The sequence below is a fragment of the Patella vulgata genome, chromosome 7, assembly GCF_932274485.2.
Source record: "Patella vulgata chromosome 7, xgPatVulg1.2, whole genome shotgun sequence".
Lineage (NCBI taxonomy): Eukaryota > Metazoa > Mollusca > Gastropoda > Patellidae > Patella > Patella vulgata.
Window position 1 is genome coordinate 5,616,387 of NC_065885.2, and position 26,618 is coordinate 5,643,004.

The window sequence follows — 26,618 nt, forward strand, 5'->3', positions numbered from 1 at the left end:
AGAATGAGATCCGAGATTGACATTTAACTAAATGGTTTTCGATGATTCGGAAAGAAGAAAACAAGATTAAGGTAGTGTTCAATTTCAGTCAAATTCATTATTAATTTTAGGAATGTTATTAAAACCCTTTCTTCTTCAATTCTTTATTCCAGACAGTCGATGCTAAGAACTATTGTAAAATATGCGATGTGACATTCTCGAATCCGGATCTAGCTACGAAACATTATGTGGGTAAAGACCACGCTAATCGGCAGCTCCAGGTCCCCGTTCCAGTGTAAGTATCAACGTGAATAAATGTGATAAGGGGGCTCGGGGCATCAGATTTTCTGCACCATTGTGGGTAGTCCCTGAGAAGAATGTTCATGATTTCCATTTCATTTAATAGATGTAATTGGATCCTGCTTCAATTTAAAAGTATTTGCATTTTCCAGCGTGGAAAACTGTCTCGTCAATGAGATGGAACAAATAACACCCAAGATCATGTATATTGGCAGTCGTTAAAAAAAACTAATGTTTGGAAATCTGTACACATTGGCATGCACATTTAAGAACCCTTAAGGTGGGAGGCTATTTTTATTCTGAAATGTTGAAGCTATTGAATTGAAAATAGTACAAGTAGTTAGGAAATGTAATAAACAAGGGAAAACTAGCATTAAAAAAAAGTTGTTGCCAGGATAACACATTTTTTGGGAAAAAATTATGAAAAAGGTAGGTACACTATATTTCTGTAACTAATTAAGATATCTTCACCAAATTTGCAGGATATATAAACTAATATCTACCACAGAATCAGACAGAAAGCAATTTGAATTATCATTAATATTTCAAAAGTTATAAAAATATTTCTCCAAAGACAAAATATTGTGGTGAGGCAAATGTTTTAAACACCATTTTACAAGAAACTATAAAAATTATAGAGAAAAACTCTCTACCTGGTTTTGGAATTACCATTAAAGAATATGCAGTCCTAAAATGAGACATTTATCTTTATTAGTGCTACGTTTTTCATACTTTTTCAAAAAAAAAGTGTTACCCTGGCAACCCTTTTTTTTTTCTTTATTTTTAATGTTAGTTTTCCCTTGTCTATTACATTTCCTTACTACTTGTGCCATCTACAATTCACTAGCTTTAGAATTTCAGAAATCATTTTTCGGGTAGCCGCACCCCTTAACAGTTGGAAATCAGAGTAAGAGGAGACCGATGCGCCACTATCCGTTCAAAATTTCATAGTACACTGTATGGCATATGCCCATCATCATTTGCCCAGTTGGTGCAGAAAAGTAGGAAGTTAAACCCCATTTTATTTCAAATTTCAGTACCAAGGAGAATGTGTTTGAATGCACTCTCTGTAACGTAACCGTGACTAGCCAGGAAACGCTGAACACCCATTTTAATGGCGCCAAACACAGGGCCAAGGTAAAGAATGCAGAGTTTTCTGGAAGTGAAGGAAAAGACACTGGTAGAACACGAGGAGGAAATAATAGTAGAGGGAGAGGGGGGACAGGACCAACTGCTGCTAAACTCATGGATTTCAGTCAAGATGAAGAAAACAGCAGGGGAAGGGGCAGAGGAGGTGCCCGGGGACATGGAGGATTTGGAGCAGATCCTGGAAGACACATGGACTTAAATGAAGATATGGATAGAGGCGCAATGAGAGGTGGAAGAGGTGGCAGAGGTCGACAACCAATGAACTTAATGGATAAGCCTGGATTTGGCAGACCTGAATTTGATGAGCCTGGATTTGGCAGACCTGAATTTGATGAGCCTGGATTTGGCAGACCTGAATTTGACTTCAATGAAGGTATGGGTAGAGGATCAATGAGAGGTGGAAGAGGTGGCAGAGGTCGACAACCAATGAGCTTAATGGATGATCCTAGATTTGGCAGACCTGAATTCGGTAGACCTGAATTTGACGAACCTCGATTTGGTAGACCTGATTTCGACGATCTTGGATTTGACAGACCTAGGGGGATGCCAGGATTCAGAGGCCGTGGTGGACGTGGGCGTGGAGATCCCATGTGGGAACAAAACAGAGGTATAATGAAATTTTATCTCTATTTTTTATTCCCAACAGGCTTCAACTTTTCTGCGATTGGCCTTAGTGACACAGGGTTTTACAAACAAGACTTATTGACGGTCAGATTTTTCAAACGACTTAACTCAGGAACAGGATTTTATTTGCCATACATCTCCGCCAACCCCCCCCCCCCCAAAATATCAAATGTGGTTGACAATTTTGACGTATATTAAAACCATAGTTAATTAATGCAACTCAAATCATAAAAATATAGAATCATTGGAAGAAAGCTGTGTGCATGAATTTGAACACATCAGTACAGTCAATATATAGGGTTGTTAGCAGAATAGGCCTGAGTTTTATCTTATTGTTAGAATCTGGAAACCCATGTCTTTGGACTGTGGTTCTTTAGCTGGTACTTTTGCTGAATACATTTTTTTTTTACTCAATAATTTTCAAAGAAATATAGTATACGAAGACAATAGAGTTTTGAGTTGAGTTGGTCGTTAAACAATGCTGTATTATAACTGTGGTACTTACGCTGAAAAACTTTTTTTATTCGACACTTTTCAAAGAAATATAGTATGAGAAAACAAGTGAAAATTGAGTTTAGTTGGTCATTATAACTGTGGATCAAGGATCAAGGTACTTTCGCTGAAAAACTTTTTTTTGCTCAACACTTTTCAAAGAAATATAATATGAGAAGACAAATAAAGTTTGAGTTGAACGTTAAACATCCTTTCTCGCTCTTAACCACATGTCAAAACCAGTAAACAGTTTGTCATAAAAATTTATCAAAGTGAATTATATTCTCCGTACATGTTATTGGGGTCAACCTCGCTGAACTCTCTGTCATGCGTTTTGAAGTGCAGGACTGTTCTCTTATCAGTGTCACTTCTGCCTTACATCAGTCTATAAGAATCCCATCTTGTAGATGGTTAATGAGTGCGCTTTGGATCAGAAGGTCTGAGTCATGTGGCGTGGTTTTAGATACCCTGTTTGTACGTGACAAGGAGTAGGATCACCTGTCCAACCCCATGAGTTTTCTTCTGGATGCCCGGCTTCCTCCAACTGCTAAAGACCTTTCGCAAAAGTGAATTATTGAAATAAAATGAACCATGTGTACATCCCAAAATGACCTAGTTTGTGTCGAGTGGATGTTAAACCCCATTTCTCTCTCTCGCTCTCTCATAAAACCAAGGGTTAAATCTTTGAAATCGTGTTATTGCTGTACTGGACGGACTTTGTAATGGAATATTTTAAAACTTGGCAAGACTGTTTCAGATACATACAGAACAACACAAAGACTAAATAAACCTATTCAATTCCATTAAATGGAAGCAGAATAAATACTTCTCAAAATTCTCGAAGTATACTTAGTGTTTTCGACTAAAATCATGAATTAGGAATTAAAATGACGACGGTCATCTATCTTAGTGTCTGTTCTCAAGTGGAGCTTACTGTACACAGGCAGCCTAAGTTTAGTATTGGATAGGACTCGATGGGATCTTTTAAAATGATACAATGGGTATCCAAACAGCTTGAGACACAATAATAAAGCACAAAAAGATCATAGTGTTCATATTATTGAGTCTCTCATTGAATGTGGATGTATAATGTTGTCACCCATGTCCGTCCTTGGTCTGGTCTGATCTGTACTCATCATTAAGACTATCTCATATAAAATACCATATGATAGGTGGAATATAGCAAAGTTAAAACTTAGTTGGGTAGTTGAGTGGGACTCAAAGATGAGCCCTGTTCAAGTACAAAAAATTTTGATATTAAATTTAGTTTCCTTGTTGAGTGGGACTCAAGGATAAGCCCTGTACAAATTTTGATATTAAATTTAGAAGATATGAAATCTTAATAAAGCAATACAGGGAAGAGTTTATGATGGATTATTTTAAAACTTAGTCAGATTGCATAAACGAAGACTGGATTTCTAAAATTTTGAATTATATATTTTGAACGCATTTAAAAAAAAAAAACCTTTGATATTTGTTTTTAGTTATTCAAATAAATATTTTATTGTGATATAAATTAGCCTGTCTTTTAATTCAACATACTTTTGTCGCAAAAAAGCCCAACTGGAGATGACATGCCATAAAACTTCATTTTATTCTTTCATTCCGTTCTTTATTTTGCCTGTCCAACCTCGTGGGTTTTCTCCGGGCCCTCTGGTTTCCTCCCACTGCTAAAGACCCCTATGCGCAAGCAAATTATTGAAATAAAATTAAATCCATATGTTAGTCCCGAAATGACCTAGTTTGTGTCGAGTGGATGTTAAACCCCATTTCTCTCTCTCTCGCTATTAAAGCAAGATAAAAAAATTTTTTAGGAGTTTGTTAGATTAATGAAACTTGTTAATTAGGATTTGTTGACGATGATTTAAGAGCTACCACTGACGACTTTGCTGCTGGTGGGTGGATTAGGGGGGGACTAACAGACCCTGTCGTTATTTCTCCAAAAAGTTCATGTCAGAATTCAACGGTTAGCGAAAGTTGAGCTGGTTTAATGATTAAAAAGTGGAACTTATTTCATTTTCCCTCTGCATACTACAGACTGTTTATTCTATAAAGGGCAGCAAAAAAAAATGTGGTTTTTTTTTTTTAAATTAAGCATTTTCACAATTATGGTATTTAATCTGTCGTCTTGACAGCAGCTGACTAAAATTTCAAATAAATATTGTAGTCTAAAATGGAAATTTGTTGGATTCTGATCGCGTGAAATGCTATTTAATGAACAATAACAGTCCTCTGTATTCTAACAGGAGATGTTTATATCTTAATTGTCCGCTCACCGCAGCTGACGAAATATTTAAAATAAATATTGTAGCCCAAGATGTAAATTTGTTGGCGTTTATCCCCATAATATTCGTAATATCTGAGGAAGTGTCCTATTGATTATACCATAATGTTTGAACTCGGACAAAGCGTTGTCATTTGTTTCGTAACCGTTTTATAGCTATTCTCCGTGGCAAACGGCCAGAGGAGACTAAAGTCTGTTTTCCACATATGTGTTTCCGTCAGTTTACATTTACATCAGAACGACTTATGGAAAACAGGCCTTAGATTCATAAGGCCCTGATTTTTGTCAGTTTTTCTAAACCTTTAAAAGCGCCGAATTGTGATGACTTTATAGAGTCAAAACTAGTATGCACTGTTTGTATCAAGGGAGAGTTGGGTGGCGGAATGGTTTAACATGTGCGTCACGCCGTGTAAGCACATAAGGTCTGTCATTGAGACAAATGGCGTGGGTTCGATTCCCAGTTTGTATGTGACAAGGATTAAGGGTCGCTTGTCAAACCTCATGAGTTTTTCCGGATACTCACGTTTCCTCCCACTGCTAAAGAACCTTACACGCAAGCAAATGAATGAAATGAAATTATATCGTGTTAGTCTAGAAATGACCTAGTTTATGTTGCGTGGATGTTAATCCCCTTTTCTCTCCCTTTATTTGTGTCAGTTTTATCAATCCATGTATTATTAGGTTTGTTCGGCTGGGAATCGTGTTGAAATTCTCAAAACTTCTAGCCCCAAGTCCAAAAAAGCATTCTCAGACTTAAGTTAAGAATTTACTCAACTTCCAATCGCAGTTTATGGGAAATATCTTTGATCCAGAAACACAAAACTTTGCACATAGTTTCTTATTGATGTATTTGATACGTTAAAACAACAAAAGTTTTATAAAGGGCTATATTTTAGTTTAAATAAGACAAACCAATTTGAGTAAAATCTTAACTTAAGCCTGAGAATGCTTTGTGAACTCGGGGCCTGAACTTTAAAAGGTTTGGAAAAACTGACAGAAAACTGGGCTTTATCAATTCTACTTTCACCTGGTCGGCAGCCACAAGAATAGCTATAAGAAATTACATTGAAAGTGTCAGACATTTTGGACTACCTTTATTTATATATTTACATTCATGCGTGAAAAAACGAGTTAATCTGGACTTATGGTCGAAGCGAAGAAGAATAATAAAATCGCTCTCAGGCCAAAAAAAAAGCACAAGTAAACATTTAAAATGCTATTTTGCTTGATCTGGCTAATGGAAAGGGCTTATTTCATACTTTCGGTTTCTACTCCTAGACTACCAGCACTGGATTCATTTCAACCAAATTTTGTGGATATTTTGTATAAAAGAAGTTGCTAAGCGCCGAAAGGGTGGAATTGTGCATAGTGTGACTGCCAATGTCATTGGCCTACAATAAAAAAAAATTTGTATTTTTCAAACATTCTCGACTTCTTTAAGACTATTTTCTTTCAACGGTATTTATCAATTGACGCACGTAATAAACTCAAAACATAATATGGAACACAATAACTATTTTAGTTAGAGCTACGTTTCGTTGAGGGTTCTCTCAACATTGTTCAAGCAAATAGTGAGGAATATAATACACAGAAGGTTTATATACAAAAAAACCCTTGTCAGTGATGCAGAACAGAGGGTCTGACAAGGACAGCTGTCTAGTCGTTCAGATGGGATGGAAAACTGAGGTTCCGTGTACACATTGGCGTGCGCGCAACAAATCCCTTGAAAGTTGGAATTCGATATAAGAGTAGGCCATAGTACCTCTGTTCCGGCAAAATTTCCCTCATAGCACACTGTATGGCGTATGCCCGTCTTCATTAGCCCAGTTCGGAGCAGAACAGTAGGACATTAAACCCCATTATATTTCATTTCATTTCATTGCAAAAACTGGATTTCAAGCAAATAGCGATGTTGTTGAATGGATTTCAATTCAAATTTGGTCGATGTAATATGTTGCTCAGGTGTAACTTAATCACATTTTGAACTTTGTCGCATTTTAGAGTTTAATCCAAATTTGGTAGATATTTTGCTCAGATGTCACTATATAAACCATGGACCTTGATACAAGTACCATAGTAGTTGTATAACGGCTACTTCCGTAAATGTGATATGGCAGATAAATCTGTGTCACTTATTCATAATTGTTTAAATCAAGTGGATCAACAAATAGGGCAACCTCAAACATAGTTCAAATGAAATTGCTAAGACCCACAAGCAAAATTATTCGGTATATTTTGTAGGAACATTGGCTTGTGTATAACACAAAGTTGTTTGGTGTGCGAGAGGAAATTGAATGAAATTATATTTTTAACTTTGAGCTGTAATATGAATTTCATTAAAAGCATTGCCGAAAGGCAGAACTGGACCAGACGGATACAGGCAGGTGTTGTGTCTGACATTGTCTGTGACAGGTGCCTTATTTCCAGGCTAAAATACAGATCTATATTTTGTTTTGTTTTTTTTGTTTTTTTACTTTCGATGGCCTTTACTACATGAAGATCTGACTGGTTGTAGTGGAAGGTCGTGTCAGGGGTCGTACGAGCGACTTTTGACCCTATGACGTCAGACATTGATTAATCAATCAGCGTTGACATTTCTAGTGGTTTACCCACAGTTCCGTGCATGGCATACCAATAAGTCGCTGTAACAGACCGTTTCATTGGCTAATCCCTCACTTCAAACAAAACGCCGGTAATATAACAACTCTTCCAGATCCTAGTGTAGTAAAGACAAGTAAAACGAAATTTTGAACTATAAAAAAACAAAACGAAATATGATCTGTGTTTGAATCTGATCGTGTCATTCATTTTCCATCCAAATCTTGTTTTATTGTTGATCAACAACACAAACTTTTTGCGAAAGTGATTCATCCTGTTCTAGTTAATAACAACCTAAGGTTTTAGATGATCAATAAGACTTTTAACGATTTATAGCTATTGCACCTGACGTGGTCAGGTGAAGAAAGCGCAAATATCTCTTAGCCTGATTTTTCTAAATATGTTAAAGAGTGTCAAGCAATCCCTTTCAGTCTCACAATGGAATATTTATTCTTCAAACCACAACTTTTCTGCGATTTTGATATGTTTTAGTAATGTTCCGATTATTGATTTCACTTAATTGGTTGATAAGTGGCCAATCTATATCGCCCGATACTCAACCATTTTGCCAATATTAGAGTAACAGATATCTTTTCAAAAAGATGCGATAAATATCTTTAAAATATCATTTGAGTTGTGAACAAATCATTTCTTTTGCTGGTCACTTTTATTTTAGTTGCCATGTGTGTAACTATTTAGACATAATACAAGAATTGACTCTTAGACAAAAGCTTTAAAAACAAAAGAATAAACAATATTTATCCGATTCTTATGAAACTTGAAAGAGATGATTTTATCCCAAAGTTCTCAGAGGGGTTCAACTTCTTGGATTATTGCCCCTGTTTGTACAAAATTTGCACAAATAGCTTGAGATCACAATTTTTATTTGATTTTTATTAACGTTAAAATAAATGGTTATAACACAACAATCGCGGATGGAATCGGATCGTAACTTGCTGTTAAAATTGACCCAATGCAAATAGTGGTAAAGCATTTAATTTTAATGCATATACCAAGGTTATCGAGTCATGGATTCTCTGGAAGTACAATTTTTTGTCTAATTTAGATAAAACTTAAGATGTGTGTTAAAGATCCAAAGATCTTGGATAGTACACATTGGACCACAACTGCTTTAGTTATGTGAAATATGTATGATGTTTGGGGACCCTCCAGAATGCACAATTTTTTTCCTATTTAGATAAAGTTTAAAATATATGTTAAGGATCAAAAGATCTCAGTTGATTTTGATTTTGGTGTGAAGCATTGGGTTCATGAGAGGGTGAACCCTATTGATATACAGTTACCTCCTTTGCCAAAACATACTTAAACATACATTATGCAAGAGCTAAATCTGCCTATTGCAGGTCTTTCATTAGGCCTGAAATGTTATCTTAATTATTAGTTAGACATTAATTAACTTATCCAGACCATAATCAATTCTTGATGGCATCGCTAGCCTGCGATTACGTTCCGATTTGCTGTTCGACTTCCATTCATAGTTAAATCAAAAAATGGATAATTGAGACTATGTTTTTTATCCTACCTACCTTAGCAATGATGATTGAGGCTAGCCCCAATATTCAATCGCTAAAATCTCTGTTCATAGTGGATCAGTTTGACTGAAATTTTCAGCAAATTGCCTTTACATCATCTAGTTTTTAACGATTATAGTGAGAACTGTCAGCTCTTTAACTAATCTCCCATAATGTATCTTTAACGCGATAGTGGCAACAGTTTTTTGATATATCTATTCCAAGTTTGGTGTAAAGCTTTTGGGTCTTGATGAGAAGACAAATTCTATTGATATTCAGTATAGAGTTCCGGAGTTACACACTCCCCCCTTTTCCCCAAAACCTTGTGAACACAATTGAGACTACAGTTTTTAACCCAATTTTTTTTTCATATTCGATGGTAAAGCATTGGGACAATGAGTGGATGAGCCCTCTGATCTCGGCCCACCACTTGCATGGCAAACGCTTGTTAATGAAAATCTGTTGCCACATATAACATCTCTATAGTATCAGTGTAAAATAGCACAACCGGGTGATTGCAGACAGGTTAAGGGAAATTTAAGTAGACATGTACGGAGTCACCCTGTATGTGTCCGATATGCCTTTTATCAGTGTAGTTAATAAATAGCATTGGAATGCTGAAATTCCTTAACTTCTCAAGTTTTATTAAACGTTTATTGTTATGAATTCCAAAGAGAGAGAGAGAGAGAAATGGGGTTTAATGTCCACTCGACACAAACTAGGTCATTTCGGGACTAACACATGGTTTAATTTTATTTCAATAATTCGCTTGCGCGTAGGGGTCTTTAGCAGTGGGAGGAAACCGGAGGACCCGGAGAAAACCCATGAGGTTGGACGGGCGACCCTACTCCTTGCCACGTACAACCGGGGATTCGAAACCACGCCAGTTGACTCGATGACAGACTTTATGGTACAGCGCGCACGTGCTAACCATTCAGCCACCCAACCCCCCAATTCCAAAGAGAGCATACTACTTCTGCGTGCAATTTTCTTCTGTATTTTTTCTGTTTAGGATAAATGTAATTTCTGTGGTATTTTATTTAATATGATAGCTAGTTGAATTCGACAAGCACGTCTTTAAAATTACTTTTATTTTTCAAAGATCGAATTAATCTCTTGTACACTGAGTATGATAGTAGTACAATTGTAGCGGGTTCGTTCTCGAAAATTCTTTCGACACCTAGACGATACAAAGGTGTCGAAATAGGGGCTGATGAACAATGTACGTAAGGGTCTTGGTTATGAGTGACTTTTGTTGTTCTACAATCAGACGACCCAATAATGATGTCTCTGTTTATCATTTGAAATTTACATAAAGAGCTGGCAGTTCTTACTATAATAGTTAAAATCTAGATACTGTAAAGGGAATATGTTGAAAATTTCAGTCAAATCAATTCACTCTGAACCAAGAATTTAGCGATTGAATTGTAATTAAATAAAAGATACATTATGGAAGACTAGATAAAGAGCTGGCAGTTCATACTATATAAACTAGATAATGTAAATAGATAATGCTGAAAATTTCAGTCAAATTGCTTCACTCTAAGCCTCATTTAAAATCTCTGTAGCCTCGATTGTCATTGTTACCGCTGTCACGATAATTAACAAAGTCTCGATTGTCAATTTTTGCGTTAAATTATCAACAGATGTTGAACAGCAGATCGGATTCAAATCCAATGAAAATTGGACACATAAGATAGCATCAATAGTTGATTATGGTTTGGATAAGTTAATTAATGTCTAATTTATAGTTTATATAACATTTCAGGCCCAAAGAAAGACCTGCAATGGGCAAATTTACCTCTTGCATAATGTATGTTTTTAAAGGCTCAATACCACTCTTGTTGTAACTGAATAATATGTCCCAATCTTTATTCTGGCCAACAAATTGTACTATTTTAGAATATTTCAATTAATTGATGATACAAATTTCATCTTAACACACCTTATTTAAAAATTTTGAAAAATTCAACATAATGGTTTGAAACGTCTAACGTAAACCTTTTCAAATGAAACTTCGATTTAAAAATATTTTCGAACCCTCTGGACAAGTAAAATAGGATGTAATGGATAATTTACACAACAGGTAGGACACTTAAACATCTAGTACTTAGATAGAGATATTATTTATTTTCTGGAGCTTTCAAGCCAGCAAGAGTGTTATTGTCCCTTTAAGAAGACAGATATCAGTGATAAATAATCTCTGGGCTTGGATTTAATCAGATTAAAATGGGACCCGTCAAACAAAAAACATTGGATATATCCTACATCTGCTGGGAATGTCGAAAATGTTGACAAATCTCTTCAATTCATCATATCTTTGTAAATACTCAAACAAATGGAATGGGTTGGATAGCTGAATGGTTAACGCGTGCACACTGTATCATAAGGTCTGTCAATGAGTCAACTGGGGTGGATTTCGATTCCCCGGTTGTACATGTCAAGGAATAGAGTCGCCTGTCCAACATCGTGGCTTTTCTCCGGGTCCTCCGGTTTCCTCCCACTGCTAAAGACCCATACTCGCAAACAAATTATTGAAATAAACTTGAAAATGTCAAAGTGCCGATCTATCTTACTAAATTAAAATGATTTTCTCCCCAAAATAAAATAGCTTTGGCTCCTAAAACTCTTAATTAAAATTTAATTTGTTTATTTTGAGTGAAGTTATCAATGGCTGTGATTTTGACAAGATGTGTGCATTGATCGTAACCAAAGTACTGGTCATTCAAGTCATTGCCTTGCTCCTCCATTTTTCATTCGATCATAAAACCGTTTTAATCTACTTAAAATCGGGGCCATCCATTGGTATTGAGAGTTGATTATGGTTAATAAATATTTCATTTATAATTTATATAACATTTAAGGCCCATAGAAAGACCTGGAATAGGCAGATTCAGCTCTTATGTAATGCATTTTTCAGACATGAAAAATAAGACATTGTCGAAAAATGCAAGTGGTGAGCAGTGACTAAACTTTTTGGACAAAGTTGATGACGTCGGTTGTTTTGGCGGTCTTTTAAATTGACAGCCCAAAGTTTGTATATATTTACAAGATTGTCAAAATTATCGTTAAATTTTCTAGTTCCTTGCATCATGAACTGAATGGCGACTGCATTTAACATGGCCGGTACTAACAAAGGCATAAGGATTATAACGGACACTACTATTGCTATGTGTGGTCATAATGACGAAACCCCATTAATTAAAGCCTCATATTCGATAAAGAATAAACCTTAAATTTCTATAATCCTTGAGCGTCATTTAGCGATTGAGCGCATTGAAACACAACACAATTTATATGGAAAACAATCACTGGTTTATAGACAAATAGCACAACGTTTCAACAAGTATCCTCTTGTCGTTATCAAGCACAAATTTCTATCCCGACCTTATCAGTTCATACACGGCACAGCACCAAGCTATTTACGTATTACTATTCATAAATACCCTCCAACTAGATCATTGCGATCTGGTTCGCAGTGTTTATTAACTGTTCTAAAGTATAACCAGAGAACGTTTGGCTGCTAATCATATTACTATAATACAGCATATACTTGGAACTCTCTACCACTAAAATATGCTTATATTTTACTATTTCAAATATTTGTGTTTCATTTATATTTCAACTACAGTGCACTCTGTCACATCCGACCGCTGATCACTCCGGCACTCTGTTACATCCGACACCATTTTCATGTCCTGATTTATTTCCTTATTACTTCAGCCAAAAAATCTCTGGATAATTCGACCTCTGTACGTTCCGGATTATGACATCAATCAGCCGTCCTGTCATGCGATTTCCATTGAATCGACACCGTATAATCCGGCCTTCAATTGGTGGGTGTGAAGCATACACTTACCGATCAATTATCCTTGAGATTAAAACTGGATGGGTGTGAAGCCACAAAAGATTAACAAGCAATCACCAATCAATTATCTGTGAGATTAAAACTCGCTACCGTGGGTCTTTGTTGATTACTTTGATAATTTTAATCTCATGTACGACAGTTATGACAAATACTAAAGAATATCCACGAATTTTACCCCGAATTCACAGTCGTAAAAATATTCCTAGCACCTGTTGGAAACATTTGTTGCGCATGCCGATTGAACCTGAATAACCTATAAGTTTGGTCACGCTACGGATCTCTTCGAACCGTGTGACGAAGACCTGGGGATGCTCGATTCACAATCACAGTCCGGAACGTCCCGAATTGACAGAATTGCAATCAAGTGACGCTGAATTCAGTCCTGTCACAGTTCTGTCAGTCCTGACGACGGAGGTGGTGTGAGTAGAATTGTGACGTAATTAAACACGACGAACAGGTTTCGGCTGCATGGTTGGATGAGATATTTATATATCCAGTCGACGCATGCGTTGTAGCCCGAAGTACCCATTTTCACTCGATTGTCGCTATTTTTGGGATTGAGAAAATTCAATTCCGGAATGTTCAATCGAGTACGCCCATTATCAATGAACACGTGATAGCAAAGACAAGAGTGCGATCAACTGAAGACGGCGAAGAAGATAAATTAACGACAGACTTGACCTATTCAAAATGCCTACGCATGTTAAATGAAATAAAAATCAATGTAATAAAATTTTGAATGTACAGAAAGGTTTATCATTTTTAAAGGGAATAACATTCTGGTGATTTGAAGTTCTATGTTCGAAGCTACATTATAATAATATTTCCGGTTTTCGAAGTTACAATATTTCCGGTTTTGAGAAAACTGGGTTTTCCGACACTCTGCGTAATCCGACATATTGTAACGATCCCGTCGGATGTGACAGAGTGCACTGTTTTTCAAATATTTCTATTTCAACGATTTCAAATATTTATATTTTTAATAATTTCAAATAGTTATTAGATGTCTACAGTTTCAAATATTTATATTTTCAATGATATCAAATAGTTATATTTCAACGATTTCAAATAGTTTTGTGTCAACGATTTCAAATATTTACATTTAAACAGCTTCAAATATTTATATTTTCAACGATTTCAAATATTTATATTTTCAACGATTTCAAATAGTTATTAGATGTCAACAGTTTCAAATATTTATATTTTCAAAGATTTCAAATAGTTATATTTCAACGATTTCAAATAGTAATATTTCAACGATTTCAAATATTTATTTTCCAAGTTTCAGCAATATCAAATATCTATATTTCAGCTATGTTTGTTTCAGTGTTTTCAAATATTTATGTTACATTTACATTTAAACGATTTCGTATTTGAACTATTATGAACTATTTCAAATTTTCATATTTGAACTATTTCAAATTTTCATATTGGAACTATTTCAAATTTTCATATGTGAATGATTTCAAATATTTATATTTCAATGATTTCAACATCACATATATATATATATATTTCAACAACATCAAATATTTTCAGCAATATGAAATACTGTGTTTCAATGATTTCAAATATTTATGTTTCAACAACATCAAATATTGCAAATATTCATTTTTAAAAATTTCAAAAAATTTATTTTAAAAGATTTTTTTATTTCAAATATTTATGGTTTAAACAATATTTTATTTTGAGTGTGACATGAGTACTGGTACGGTATATACAATACTCATATAATGGATTTCAAAACAATCCGAAGCTTAAATAAGACTCATTTTGATAGATTCATGTATGATAAATTTCAAAGATTCGTTTATGATAAATTTCAAAGATTCATTTTTGATAGATTTTAAAGATCCATGTTTTATAGATATCAAATATTCATGATTGATAGATTTCAAAGGTTCATGTATGATAAATTTCAAAGGTTCATGTTTGATAGATTTCAAAGGTTTGTGTTTGATTGATTTCAAAGGTTCATGTTTGATTGATTTCAAAGGTTCATGTTTGATAGATTTCAAATATTCATGTTTGATAGATTTCAAAGATTCATGTTTGATAGGTTTCAAAGGTTCACGTATGAAAGATTTCAAATAATCATATAATGGATTTCAAAACAATCCAAAGCTTATCATGTATGATAGATTTGAAATATTCATGTTTGATTTATTTCAAATATTCATGTTTGATAGATTTCAAATATTCATCTTTGATAGATTCATTTTTGATAGATTTTAAAGATCCATGTTTTATAGATATCAAATATTCATGTTTGATAGATGTCCAAGGTTCATGTATGAGAGATTTCAAATATTCATGTATGAAAGATTTCAAATAATCATATAATGGATTTCAAAACAATCCAAAGCTTATCATGTATGATAGATTTGAAATATTCATGTTTGATTTATTTCAAATATTCATGTTTGATAGATTTCAAATATTCATCTTTGATAGATTCATTTTTGATAGATTTTAAAGATCCATGTTTTATAGATATCAAATATTCATGTTTGATAGATGTCCAAGGTTCATGTATGATAGATTTCAAATATTCATGTATGATAAATTTCAAATATTCATGTTTGAAAGATTTCAAATATTCATGTTTGATAGATTTCAAATATTCTTGTTTGATAGATTTCAAATATTCTTGTTTGGTAGATTTCAAATATGCATGTTTGATAGATTTCAAATATGTATGTTTGATAGATTTGAAATATTTATCTATGAAGATTACTGGATTTAGATGTGCTGATGTCGTCTAGGTTGTTTTAACAATCACCTTTTCTTGGTCTTAGAGCTGCTGTCGATGCAAAATATCCTGCATAAACACTACGTTTGCCGGGTTGGGCATTTTAAAAAAAACAAAACAACACAGTTGTTTTCGTTTCTGATTAATTATCATTCTACTGGCCCAGTTCCTACAATCGACTTTAATGCAAACAACAGACTTGCTCTTGGAACCCCTCCAATGTTACGACTTGGTGTATAAGGTCAGCCTAACTGTTCTCCGGTGTGGTGACTGTAGTTTGGTGCTGATAGATGTTATAGGGGGTATCTTGCTAAGATGCTGTATCTCACAAGGCACGAATGGAAGTATCGATTTCTCAATCTTGCTTACCTTTACACACCATGTTTTCTCGATCTTGCCTACCTTTTCCCACCTTGTGCTGTATCTCGCAAGGCACAAATGGAAGTGACGTTTTCTCAATCTTGCCTTGCTTTTCCCACCTTGTACTGGACTAGCCTCTCCACCCGTGACCGGCCTATACAATTGAAGTGGACGTGTAGGCCCACAAACCATCCAACCAAAGCAAATTCAGAATATTCTGATTTTGATAGATTTCAATAAATTGGCTGTGTATGAGCACCTCCGAGGGTATATTTAAACATTCTGAGTTTTGCGACTTCTTGTGAGATTTCAAACAAATATTATTTTATAGTGGTACATGGACTTTGTTTAGTTTGTTACATGAAATGTTACACATTTCTTAAATGAAACTGACTTAGACATTATGACTCTTAAGGCCAAAGAACTTATACTATACGCTTAGTCCATCACCCATCTGTTCTAAATTGCTTCATGGAATTCGACCGACCTTGCTAAACAAGTTGGTCTGATGGTGATCAGTCAGATGTATTAAACAGAAAGTGCTCATCACCATCGAGAAGGGCTGCAGCAGATCACATTTTGATTTCCTTTTCAAACCTCTTTTCAAGATGGGTGCTTGGGTGGTACTTAATCAGATTTATTCAAATACAGTGGTTTGACCCTATTGGACCCTAGTGGAAAATTTAAACATTTTTGCCTTTTCTAAAACAAATTTGATCCACTGAAGAGGCTTTGCTACGTTGGGTTGTGATGTTGTCATCTGAAAGGATAAAATTTAAACTTTTGAACTGTTTCAGACTTTTTTCGAATTCTTCTGCTGAATCTTCTGATTGATTCACTGTTAACCTGATACCAATGACTAATGAACTTAGTCCATTTAGTAATAAAATTTCTTGTCATTAAATCATACACAAGTGATCATTTTTCTAAACTAATGTTTAGTACATTATAGATATTGCTTAAAATTTTTTACAGTATTCATTAATTAGCAGGCGTGTAACTATATAGCTGTAAAAGATGTCACTACTGGTGTAAAAGCATGACTATTTATAACACCCATCACTATTGAATACACAAACCTGGACAATAGTGGTGTGTACCTGTCACAATGTCAGGCACAGATTCAGGCTTCGTCAGGCACAAAACCCCTGGTGCCTGTCATTTTGTCCAACACTGATTTGTCTTTTTTATTGATATTATTAATACGTGTCCGGCACTAAGTTGAAAATGTCAGGCACAATTTCATTAGTGCCTGACATTTTGTCAGGTACATCCAAAACCGTTATTTCCAGGCCTGGGGGTGTATATCATTCAATAGTCACAGTTTTAACACCTCTGTGACTTAAAGGACAATATTGGTGCCAGTTATTATCACATATGTGATAGAGCTGGTTAAACACATTCCAAATATAATTTTAACACAGAGATAATTGCTAGTAATACAGGTTTCCAGAATCGGAAGCGATGAACGCCAAAGGAAAACATGGGTCATCTCTCTATATAACTGACTGATGTGACGAGCGATAACAGATACACGGCCAAATTTCTGCTCACTAATAATTCCTTCGAAGACCAAAAGTTGTTATATGGGACTGTAAGAGGATACATGACAATTCAATAAAGTAATTGAATGGCATTAGGTAAGAGAACACGAGAAAAATAGAAATAGTCCGTACATTCCCTTGTTTATATTCATTCTATACCTTATAAAAACATGGTAATGCACGGACTTTTTTCCATTTTTCTTTCGTGTTCACTTATCTAGTGGCAGTCAATTATGAATTGTTAAATATCCTCTCACAATCTCACACAACAACTTTTGGTCTTCAAAGGAATTATTAGGGAGCAGAAATTCGCCCGTATATCCGTTATCACTCGTCACATCAGTCAGTTATATAGTGAGATGACTCGTGTTTTCCTTTGGCGTTCGTCACTTCTGATTCAGGAAACCTGTATTACTCAGCTATCGTAGCAATGATCTCTGTGTTAAAATTATATTTAATGACTTCTGCCTGACTACTAACAATTTTAACTAAACATTATATATGTTAAATGATGTCTTCGCTCTTTTTGTTCGATATATTTTCATTTATAAATTTCTTTGGTTCATTTGTCAATAATATCAAGATTTTAACTAAATTAGGAAGGTAAAATATTCGTGTGGTGCCTATTTATAATGTTTACAGAGATTTTAGCGATTGAATTTTCGGCCTAGCCTCGATACTAAAGTCAGTACGATAAAAAACACAGTCTCGATTATCCATTTCATGATTAAATCATAATGGAAGTTGAACAGCAAATCGGAACCTAATCCAATAAACATCCCAGGCTAGCGATGACATCGAGAGTTTATTATGGTCTGGATAAGTTAATTAGTGTCTAATTAATAATTTAGATAACATTTCAGGCCTAATGAAAGACCTGCAAGCAATAATGTATGTTTAATTTACAAGAACTTTGAAGTTTATTATCAATCAATCAATATATTATAACTGATGAGCAATAAGCCAACTTGGGGGGGAGGGGCTGGGCTCATTTCTTTAAAGACAGGAAGGATTTCAAATAAAAAAGAAGCTGGTTTAATGCACATGATAAGTTAGTTTAAATGGAGAAATAGGTGGTTCTTTATTTATGGAGACATGAGTACATCCTGGCCGACCTTCGGTTATAATTTTTTTAACGACTAGTGGACGTAACTAAAAACCGAACGCAGATGGTCCGGACCATCATATGTTCAAAAATGGCTGCCCCCATTGACATGCTGTTGTCATTTTACTCTGCTTCAGACCTCGACCATAACTCTGCAAAAAAAACCCCACTTAACCTTATGGAAGGTCTATAAATCTCTCCATGGAGGATGAATAGCCATTCTATATGATGTTATACAGGTTAATAAACAAATAATATTTTCATGAAATTAAAACTTGAGCGACTCAAATTTTTAGAGACGACAAAATTCCTTATAATTTGACTTTACTTTTTGCAAAGCACAAATTTTGAAATAATGCGTAATTTTTAGACTTGCATAGATTCAGACATAATATATATGCTCATAGAAGTAGCAACATGTAAAATTCTTTTAAGCTTCATAAAATCATATACTAAATAAAAATAGATTCTTTTGAAATATTCTACACTTGCGTTTCATCGACAGCTGCCATCTTGGAACTACTCCAACACTGCCACAATAGCATTGTTAAATTTTTTTATACTATGGTCCAGACTAAATAAAATTCGGATTCAGTTAGTTGCCCTACTGATCCCATGGTGTGGTCATTAATCTGGCATTTCTATTATACAGGTGAACAGGACCAATGTTGTTGGGGGGGGGTTTTATAGAAAATTTTAATTGTATATATAATCTTCCGTTATCTATACGCTGGCTCGCTAGCCTGGAAGTCGGGTGTTCGATCCCTGCATTGACCGAGAAAGTTCACCCAGATTTTCCGGCGTGGTTCCCCCATGTCAGTGATGCAGGACGGAGGGCCTGACAAGGACAGCTGTCAAGTCATTCCGATGATCCCAAAAACCAAGGTCCCATGTACTCATTGGCAGTTGGAATTCGATATAAGAGTAGGCCGTAGTGCCGCTGTCCGGGCAAAATTTCCCTCATCGAAAAACCGAGGTCCAGTGTACTCATTGGCAGTTGGAATTCGGTATTAAAGTAGACCGTGATTTCCCTCATAGTACACTGTATGGCGTATGCCCGTCTTCTTTAGCCCAGTTCGGAGCAGAACAGTATGGATGTTAAACCCAATTTTATTTCATTTCTTTATCTATACATGTAATGATGTGATATGTTTTTTATTTTATTTCGTAGTCTGTGATAATTGTTTATATCTATGTATATCTCTTGTGATTATATTTAGTAAGTAAATGTATTATATAATGGGTTGGTTGGTATGGTATAGCCCTGTAGGTGCTGAAGTGCCATTAAACATCATTTTATTCATTCATTCTGTTGTGAGGGGGTTTGGGTACGGTATACCCCGGTAGGTGCTGAAGTGCCATAAAACATCATCTTGTTCATTCATTTTATTGTGGGGGGTTTGGGTGGCCAAAGGGGTGGGCACGGTATACACCAGTAGTTGCTGAAGTGCCATAAAACATCATCTTGTTCATTCTTTCTATTGTGTAAATTGGAATGGTTTAATGCATGCGGTTTATATCATAAGGTCTGCCATTGAGTCAAGTGGCGTGGTTTCGATTTCCCACTTGTACATGACAAGGAATAGGATCGCCTATCCAACCTCATGGGTTTTCTCTGGGTCCTCAAACAGCTAAATACCCCTATGCGCAAGCAAGCAAATTATAGGATTTAAATTAAACCAAAATAACCTAGTTTGTGTCAAGTGGAGGTTAATATATATATCTCTCTCTCTCTTTCTCTCTTTCTCTCTCTCTCTTTACTTGATTGGCCTTTTAAACTTAACTGTTTGTGTTTGTCCCTAGTTGTCCATTTACCATAAATATGAAAACCTAAGTACATTCCTGTGGACACAAATAAAAGTACCCTTGACAGTTGGAATACGCTGTCCAGTCAAAGTTTACCTCATAACACACTGTATGGTGTATGTCCGTCTTCATTAGCCCAGTAGGTGTAAGACAATAAACCCCTCTTTCATTTTATTTCATTGGGTTTTCTCCTGGTCCTCCAGTTTCCTCCTTAAATTGAACCATGTTAGTCCCGAAAAAACCCAGTTTGTGTCGAGTGGATGTTACCCCCCTCCCCCCCCCCCCCCTCCTCTCTCTTAACCCCCAATAAACTACCATTAATTATACAACCTTATTTTATTTCCAGATTTCCCGCCACCTTTTCATCCAGATGGAAGGCAGCCTGATGATTTTGATCGTGGTCCAACGCCTCCTAAGCGCGCAAGAAGATTTGCACTCAACAATTTGTAAATTCTCACAAGTGCTACCTGAACACATCTACTCTCTGCCATCAGTTCACCATTTTGTATATATTTGTAAATAATGAAACGCGAGATGCTGATGTAAATATTAAATATTGTTCAAATACTGAATAATTATGTCATTAATTAGAGCGTTATTTTTCATAGGTCATGTTTTTAATTTATTCATATCAAATCTCCTGTTTATTATGGAAAATTAAGATGTGATTATCCTAGGTTTTCAATCTGATTAAAGCACAGATCCTATTTCGTTTCAGGGTGCTTGGATGGCTGAATGGTTAGCACATGCGCGCTGTACCATAAAGTCTGTCATTGAGACAACTGGCGTGGTTTCGATTCCCCAGTTGTATGTAAAAAGGAGTAGGGTTGGCTGTCTAAGCTCGTGGGTTTTCTCTGGGCCCTCCGGTTTCCTTCCACTGCTAAAGACCCCTAGACGCAAGCGAATTATGGAAATAAAGTTGAACCATATGTTAGTCCCGAAATTACCTAATTTGTGTCAAACGGACGCTAAACCCCATTTTTCTCTCTCTCTGTACCATAAAGTCTGTCATTGAGACAACTGGCGTGGTTTCGATTCCCCAGTTGTACGTAACAAGGAGTAGGGTTGGCTGTCTAAGCTTGTGGGTTTTCTCCGGGCCCTCCGGTTTCCTTCCACTGCTAAAGACCCCTACACGCAAGCGAATTATGGAAATAAAGTTGAACCATATGTTAGTCCCGAAATTACCTAATTTGTGTCAAACGGACGCTAAACCCCATTTTTCTCTCTCTCTATTTCGTTTCGTTTTTTTATAGTTCAAAATTTTGTTTTACTTGCCTTTACTACACTAAAAACTGGAAAAGTTGTGATATAATCCGAGTTCTGGATGAGTTAAGGGATTAGCCAATGTTACGGTGAGTTCTTAGGGGTGAGGTGCACGGAACTTTGGGTAAACCCCTAGAAACATCGACGTTGATTGATTAATTAATGTCTGACGTCATATGGTCAAAAGCCAGTTGTACAACCCCTGACGTGACCTTCCATTACATCTAGTCAGATCTTCATGTAGTGTAGGCCATCGAAATTATAAAAAAAAAAACGAAATATAGATCTGTACTTTAATCAGATTGATCGAGATAAAAATAACGTTATCTTTTAAAGTCTTCGATCATAGTTTGAGGGATTGAAGAATCAATTTACAAACTACGATACCAATTCCGTTCAGTATTTACAAAGATATGATGAATTGAAATTTTGTCAAGATCAGACACACCAACTGCTGATGATGATGATGATATACTAATGCCAAAAGAAAGTATACACACTAAAAATATGACTAAGTTTTGTTTAAATCAAAAAAATGTGACAAAACTACACTGAACATGTCTCGTGCTTCCAAACTCAATATTTCTAAGCAAATAAAAGGCAAAACAAATGGAAATTGTACCCAAATACCGCATACACTGGAAAAATGACTTTGTTTGAAGCAGGACAAAATGCACAGTGTATACTTTCTTTTGGACATCAGTATATATACAGAATATAGTCAAATATAATCTTCACCCAAGTCTTTTTTAATGGTAATGGACCTCATTTTAAACCCATAGGATCCAAGCTAGGAGATTGTCAATTGTTAATATTTGATTGTCTTAATTTGAGTACATTATATATTGTCCGAAAAATACAAATGACGATTAGGTTGGTTTAACTGTTCGGTCTAGGTAATAAAAACCGCAAGTCATATTTGTGTTTTTAGACCAATTTGTTTTTTTTAAAAAAAAGAATTTGTGTTTATTTCATTTGTTTTATATTTACATTTTAAGAATATTTTATCATCGGACCCGCAGTGGCTCAGTGAGTAAGATGCTGACTCGCTAACCTGGATGTTTTGGGTTCGCTGCTGGAGTTGGCTGAGAAAGTTCATCTGTATTTTCTGGTGTGTTTTCCACTTGTCACTGGTGCAAGACGAAGGCCCAACAAGGGCAGCTGTCTAGTCATTCGGATGGGACTAAAAAGCAAGGTCAATTGTACACATTTGCAAGCATATGAAAGATCCCTTGACAGTTGGAATTTGATATAGGAGTAGGTCGTAGCCCGGGCAAAATTTCCCTCATAGCACACTGTATGGCGTATGCCTGTCTTACTCTTCATTAGCCCAGTCAGAGCAAAACAGTATGACGTTAAACCACATTTCCTTTGCATCTTTTATCATTCATTATTAAATTATCTTTTTTCTGTGTACATAAATCAGTGTTTGTGTATGAAAAATATTGTATCGATGTTTAGATGAATGCTTGCCTCTTTGGGTTTTATAGTTGCTAGCTGAATCAAAAATTAAATTTATTTGTTACCTAGTCAATAATTCATTGACTATTTCTTAATCTTCAGGAGCTTGTTTCACAATGTGTTAGTAAAGTAAACATTAAGTTTGTTTTTTTTAAGTGTGTTTAAGTTCCAACATGTTCTGTGTGAAATGAGATTGTGGAATATACATACAGACCCAGGCAGACTCATTCATTATGCGTTTCATATATCAACTCATATGATCATCTAAGAAAATATCATATAATACATTACAGTTTTAAAAATATGATACAAAAACAAGCTAAAAGGTAATATAAAATTGCTTCATATATAATTATGTTACTTGTGATATTTCAAGAATATGTTATGGTACTTGTTTCATGACCGTGAAAGTTCAATTCAACAATGTAAATTAATAAAGATAAATAAATGAGTAACAGGCCGTTCTAACCAACTAACTAAATTACATTTGATGAAAGATGAAAATTAATTAATATTATATAGGTGAAAATGTGGATACAGGTGTATATATATATATATATTTTAGTATAAAATCCAAATCAGTTAAATTGTTCGTTCTTCATGGTCTTATAAATCAAAAGCCACTCAAATCTCTTTCAATAATTGGAAGAAAACTTTTAATAGTTGCGGAAGTTCAAGTTGGTGTACATGTACATATCATAAAGAAATATCATGCAAGATTTAGAGAAAGAAATGTCCGTTCTTGCTATAATAAATAATTTAAAATGATTATAGAAAACTTCAGTCAAACGACTTTATTCTGAATGAATCATTCTATAATAGATGAAGAAAAATTAATATTAAAAATTTCAGTCAATAAGTGAAGTTAAGAATGTTTGAAGTTATGACAAGAATAGCCATGTTTGGGTCTATCTGCATTTTTGTAATAGAATGGTATACGTAAATATTATGGATATTTAGAAGATATTTTATTGTATATTAAGTTTTAGATGTTATATTTGATTCATCTGAAATATATTTTGTTTTTGTATATATTTGTAAACCAGTATTTGATTATTTCATTCACATTGTTCAGTATTCCTCCAAGTTATGCTCCATTCATATAAAACAATACTCTGGTCCTCACATAATCCTGCATGGCTTAAAAAGGGCTCAGGACCCATTTTCGTTCAGGAAATAAAAGCAGTCTATTTAATTTCCCCACGTATTTTACTCCGGTCGCTGGTAGTAAATTTGAATCAATCCAAAAATATTCTGAAGATTTACAGTGTTTAGTTAATACTGTAATGTAGTTAACTATAAAACTGCAGTGTGTAGTTATTACTGTAATGTAGTTAACTATATCACTCCAGTGTGTAGTTATTACTGTAATGTAGTGAACTATATCACTACCCTATATAGTTGTTACTGTAAAATAGTTATTACTATAACTCTATACAGGTAACTATGTTGATACATTGTGTAGTTATTGAGTTTTCTGTATTATACTAGGACCTGGAAATTCTGGTTTCCGTCATATATATACTTACCTGTTAGCACCGACTGAAAATGCCATGAAATACGATAACTGTATATTACATAGGTTAAGTAACTAATTGGCTAGCCTAGTTATAGTGAAGCTGTTGTGTTTAGTATTGTTCTACTTGTAATGTATGCTTATTATTAAATATTTTAAAAACCTGCCATTTCTTATTTGTTTTAAGAGCGAGGAGCTATTACTCAATGAGTAAGAAGCGGACTCTCTAACCAGGAGGTTTCGCCTGGTGTTGACCAAGAAGGCAAGGAAGATCTTCTGGATTTTTCAGCATGGTTTCCTCTTGTCAGTTGTGCAGGACTGTGGGTCTGACAAGAAAGTGTCTAGTCATTTGGATGGGGGTCGCTAGGTGGTTAAGACGCTGGCTCGCTAGCCTGGAGGTCGGGTGTTTGATCCCTGCATTGGCCGAGAAAGTTCATCTGGATTTTCCGACGTGGTTTCCCCATGTCAGTGGTGCAGAATGGAGGGCCTGACAAGGAAAGCTGTCTAGTCCTTCGGATGATACGAAAAACTGAGGTCCTGTGTATACATTGGAATGCACGTAAAAGATCCCTTGGCAGTTGGAATTCGATATAAGAGTAGGCGATAGTGTCGCTGCCTGGGCAAAATTTCCCTCATAGCACACTGTATGGCATATGCCAATCTTCATTAGCCCTGTGTGTGCAGAAAAGTAGGATGTTAAACCCCATTTCATTCCTTTCTTTTTACCACACTTGCGGGAACCCACTCTGAACTCTTGGGCAGTTGTTGATATGATGATGATGGCCCTGGATCCCTCATTCAAAAACGGACTTTTGCATAGCACTCTACAACAATTAAATTATGTCACAGATTTAACTAAACCAACTGTCAGAGTAGAGAGGATACAGTGCTGAATTTAGATGGAGAAAGACCCAAGGCTATTCCACAGGAGTCTCTCACCATGCCAGGCCTGTAGCCAGCGGGGATTGCCCCCCCCCCCCTCCGAAAAAAAATTATTTGCCGACCATTGTGTATGCTGTCCTTGGTTGATGCAATAATACAATAAAATCTTATCTTATCTTAGCTCTAAAATACCTACTCTAGACTGTGCCGGGTGCCCCCCCCCCCCTCCCCAACATACAATTCAACAAAGAGAGGAGAATGACAGATAGTTAATATACTACAGGGTGTGTAAAAAAGGCTGTCAAAAAGACTATACACCTTAGCCTGAGGCCCCTTAGCTCTTGTTTACCTGGGCTCCAGCACTGACAAGGACCTCTTGACTGTCAGTCCGGACTGCTACAAATTCATGGAATTGCAATTTCTCAGAGAATTGAGTGCAGTCACATTTCTGCCAGTCCCAAAAATCAGTCATTGTTTTTTTTTTTTAAGGAGAGCGATCACTCTTGAGCGCCTGCCACTCACCTGAATATCGATCGAGGGAAGGTTTTTCTCCCTCCCCTTAAAATTGAAAATCGATCTCCTTTACAAAGTCATGGGTGGTGGGGTATTATCATTTATGAAACCAGGAATGACCCCCTAATATGCAGTTATTGATCTTCAAAACCATTTCCCATACACACAACTAAATCAGATCACTCTCCTTAATTATTAAATCACTCTTCTTATCAAAACTGGGAGAGCTTTTTATAGAGGTCGATTTTTTCAATTTGTTGATTAAGGGGAGTTTTTTTCGGCTCTCTAAAATATGACTGAAAAATCAATATGGTGTGATCAGAATCGTGACGGAATCAAATGTTTCAGCTCTAGTGATAGGTCAAAATAACATTATTGGCCTAGCCTATACTTATTTGGGACATGTCTGGTAGCCTAAAATTCTTGTGTACTTAATTGACATACATGCATATCTTTCAAGGTGAAAGAATTTAATTCCAGAACATTGAACCAAGTTGCTCGTAATATGATGCTTCCGCCCATTCTATCTTTAAATTTAACTCTTCACAAGAGGGGGGTGGGGTGGATGGCCGCTTGGTTAGCATGTGCAC

General features: G+C 35.5%; 1 protein-coding gene across 1 annotated transcript; it reads left to right on the forward strand.

The window, feature by feature from the left end:
* Window positions 1–122: 122 nt before the first annotated feature.
* LOC126827107 (uncharacterized) lies at window positions 123–24,797 on the forward strand (the record flags this gene model as incomplete). Its single annotated transcript, XM_056102219.1, has 3 exons — window positions 123–274; window positions 1,317–2,035; window positions 20,740–24,797. Coding segments are annotated over 3 exons (975 nt in total), but the record flags the coding sequence as incomplete, so codon positions are not given.
* Between the last annotated feature and the right edge of the window lie 1,821 nt (window positions 24,798–26,618).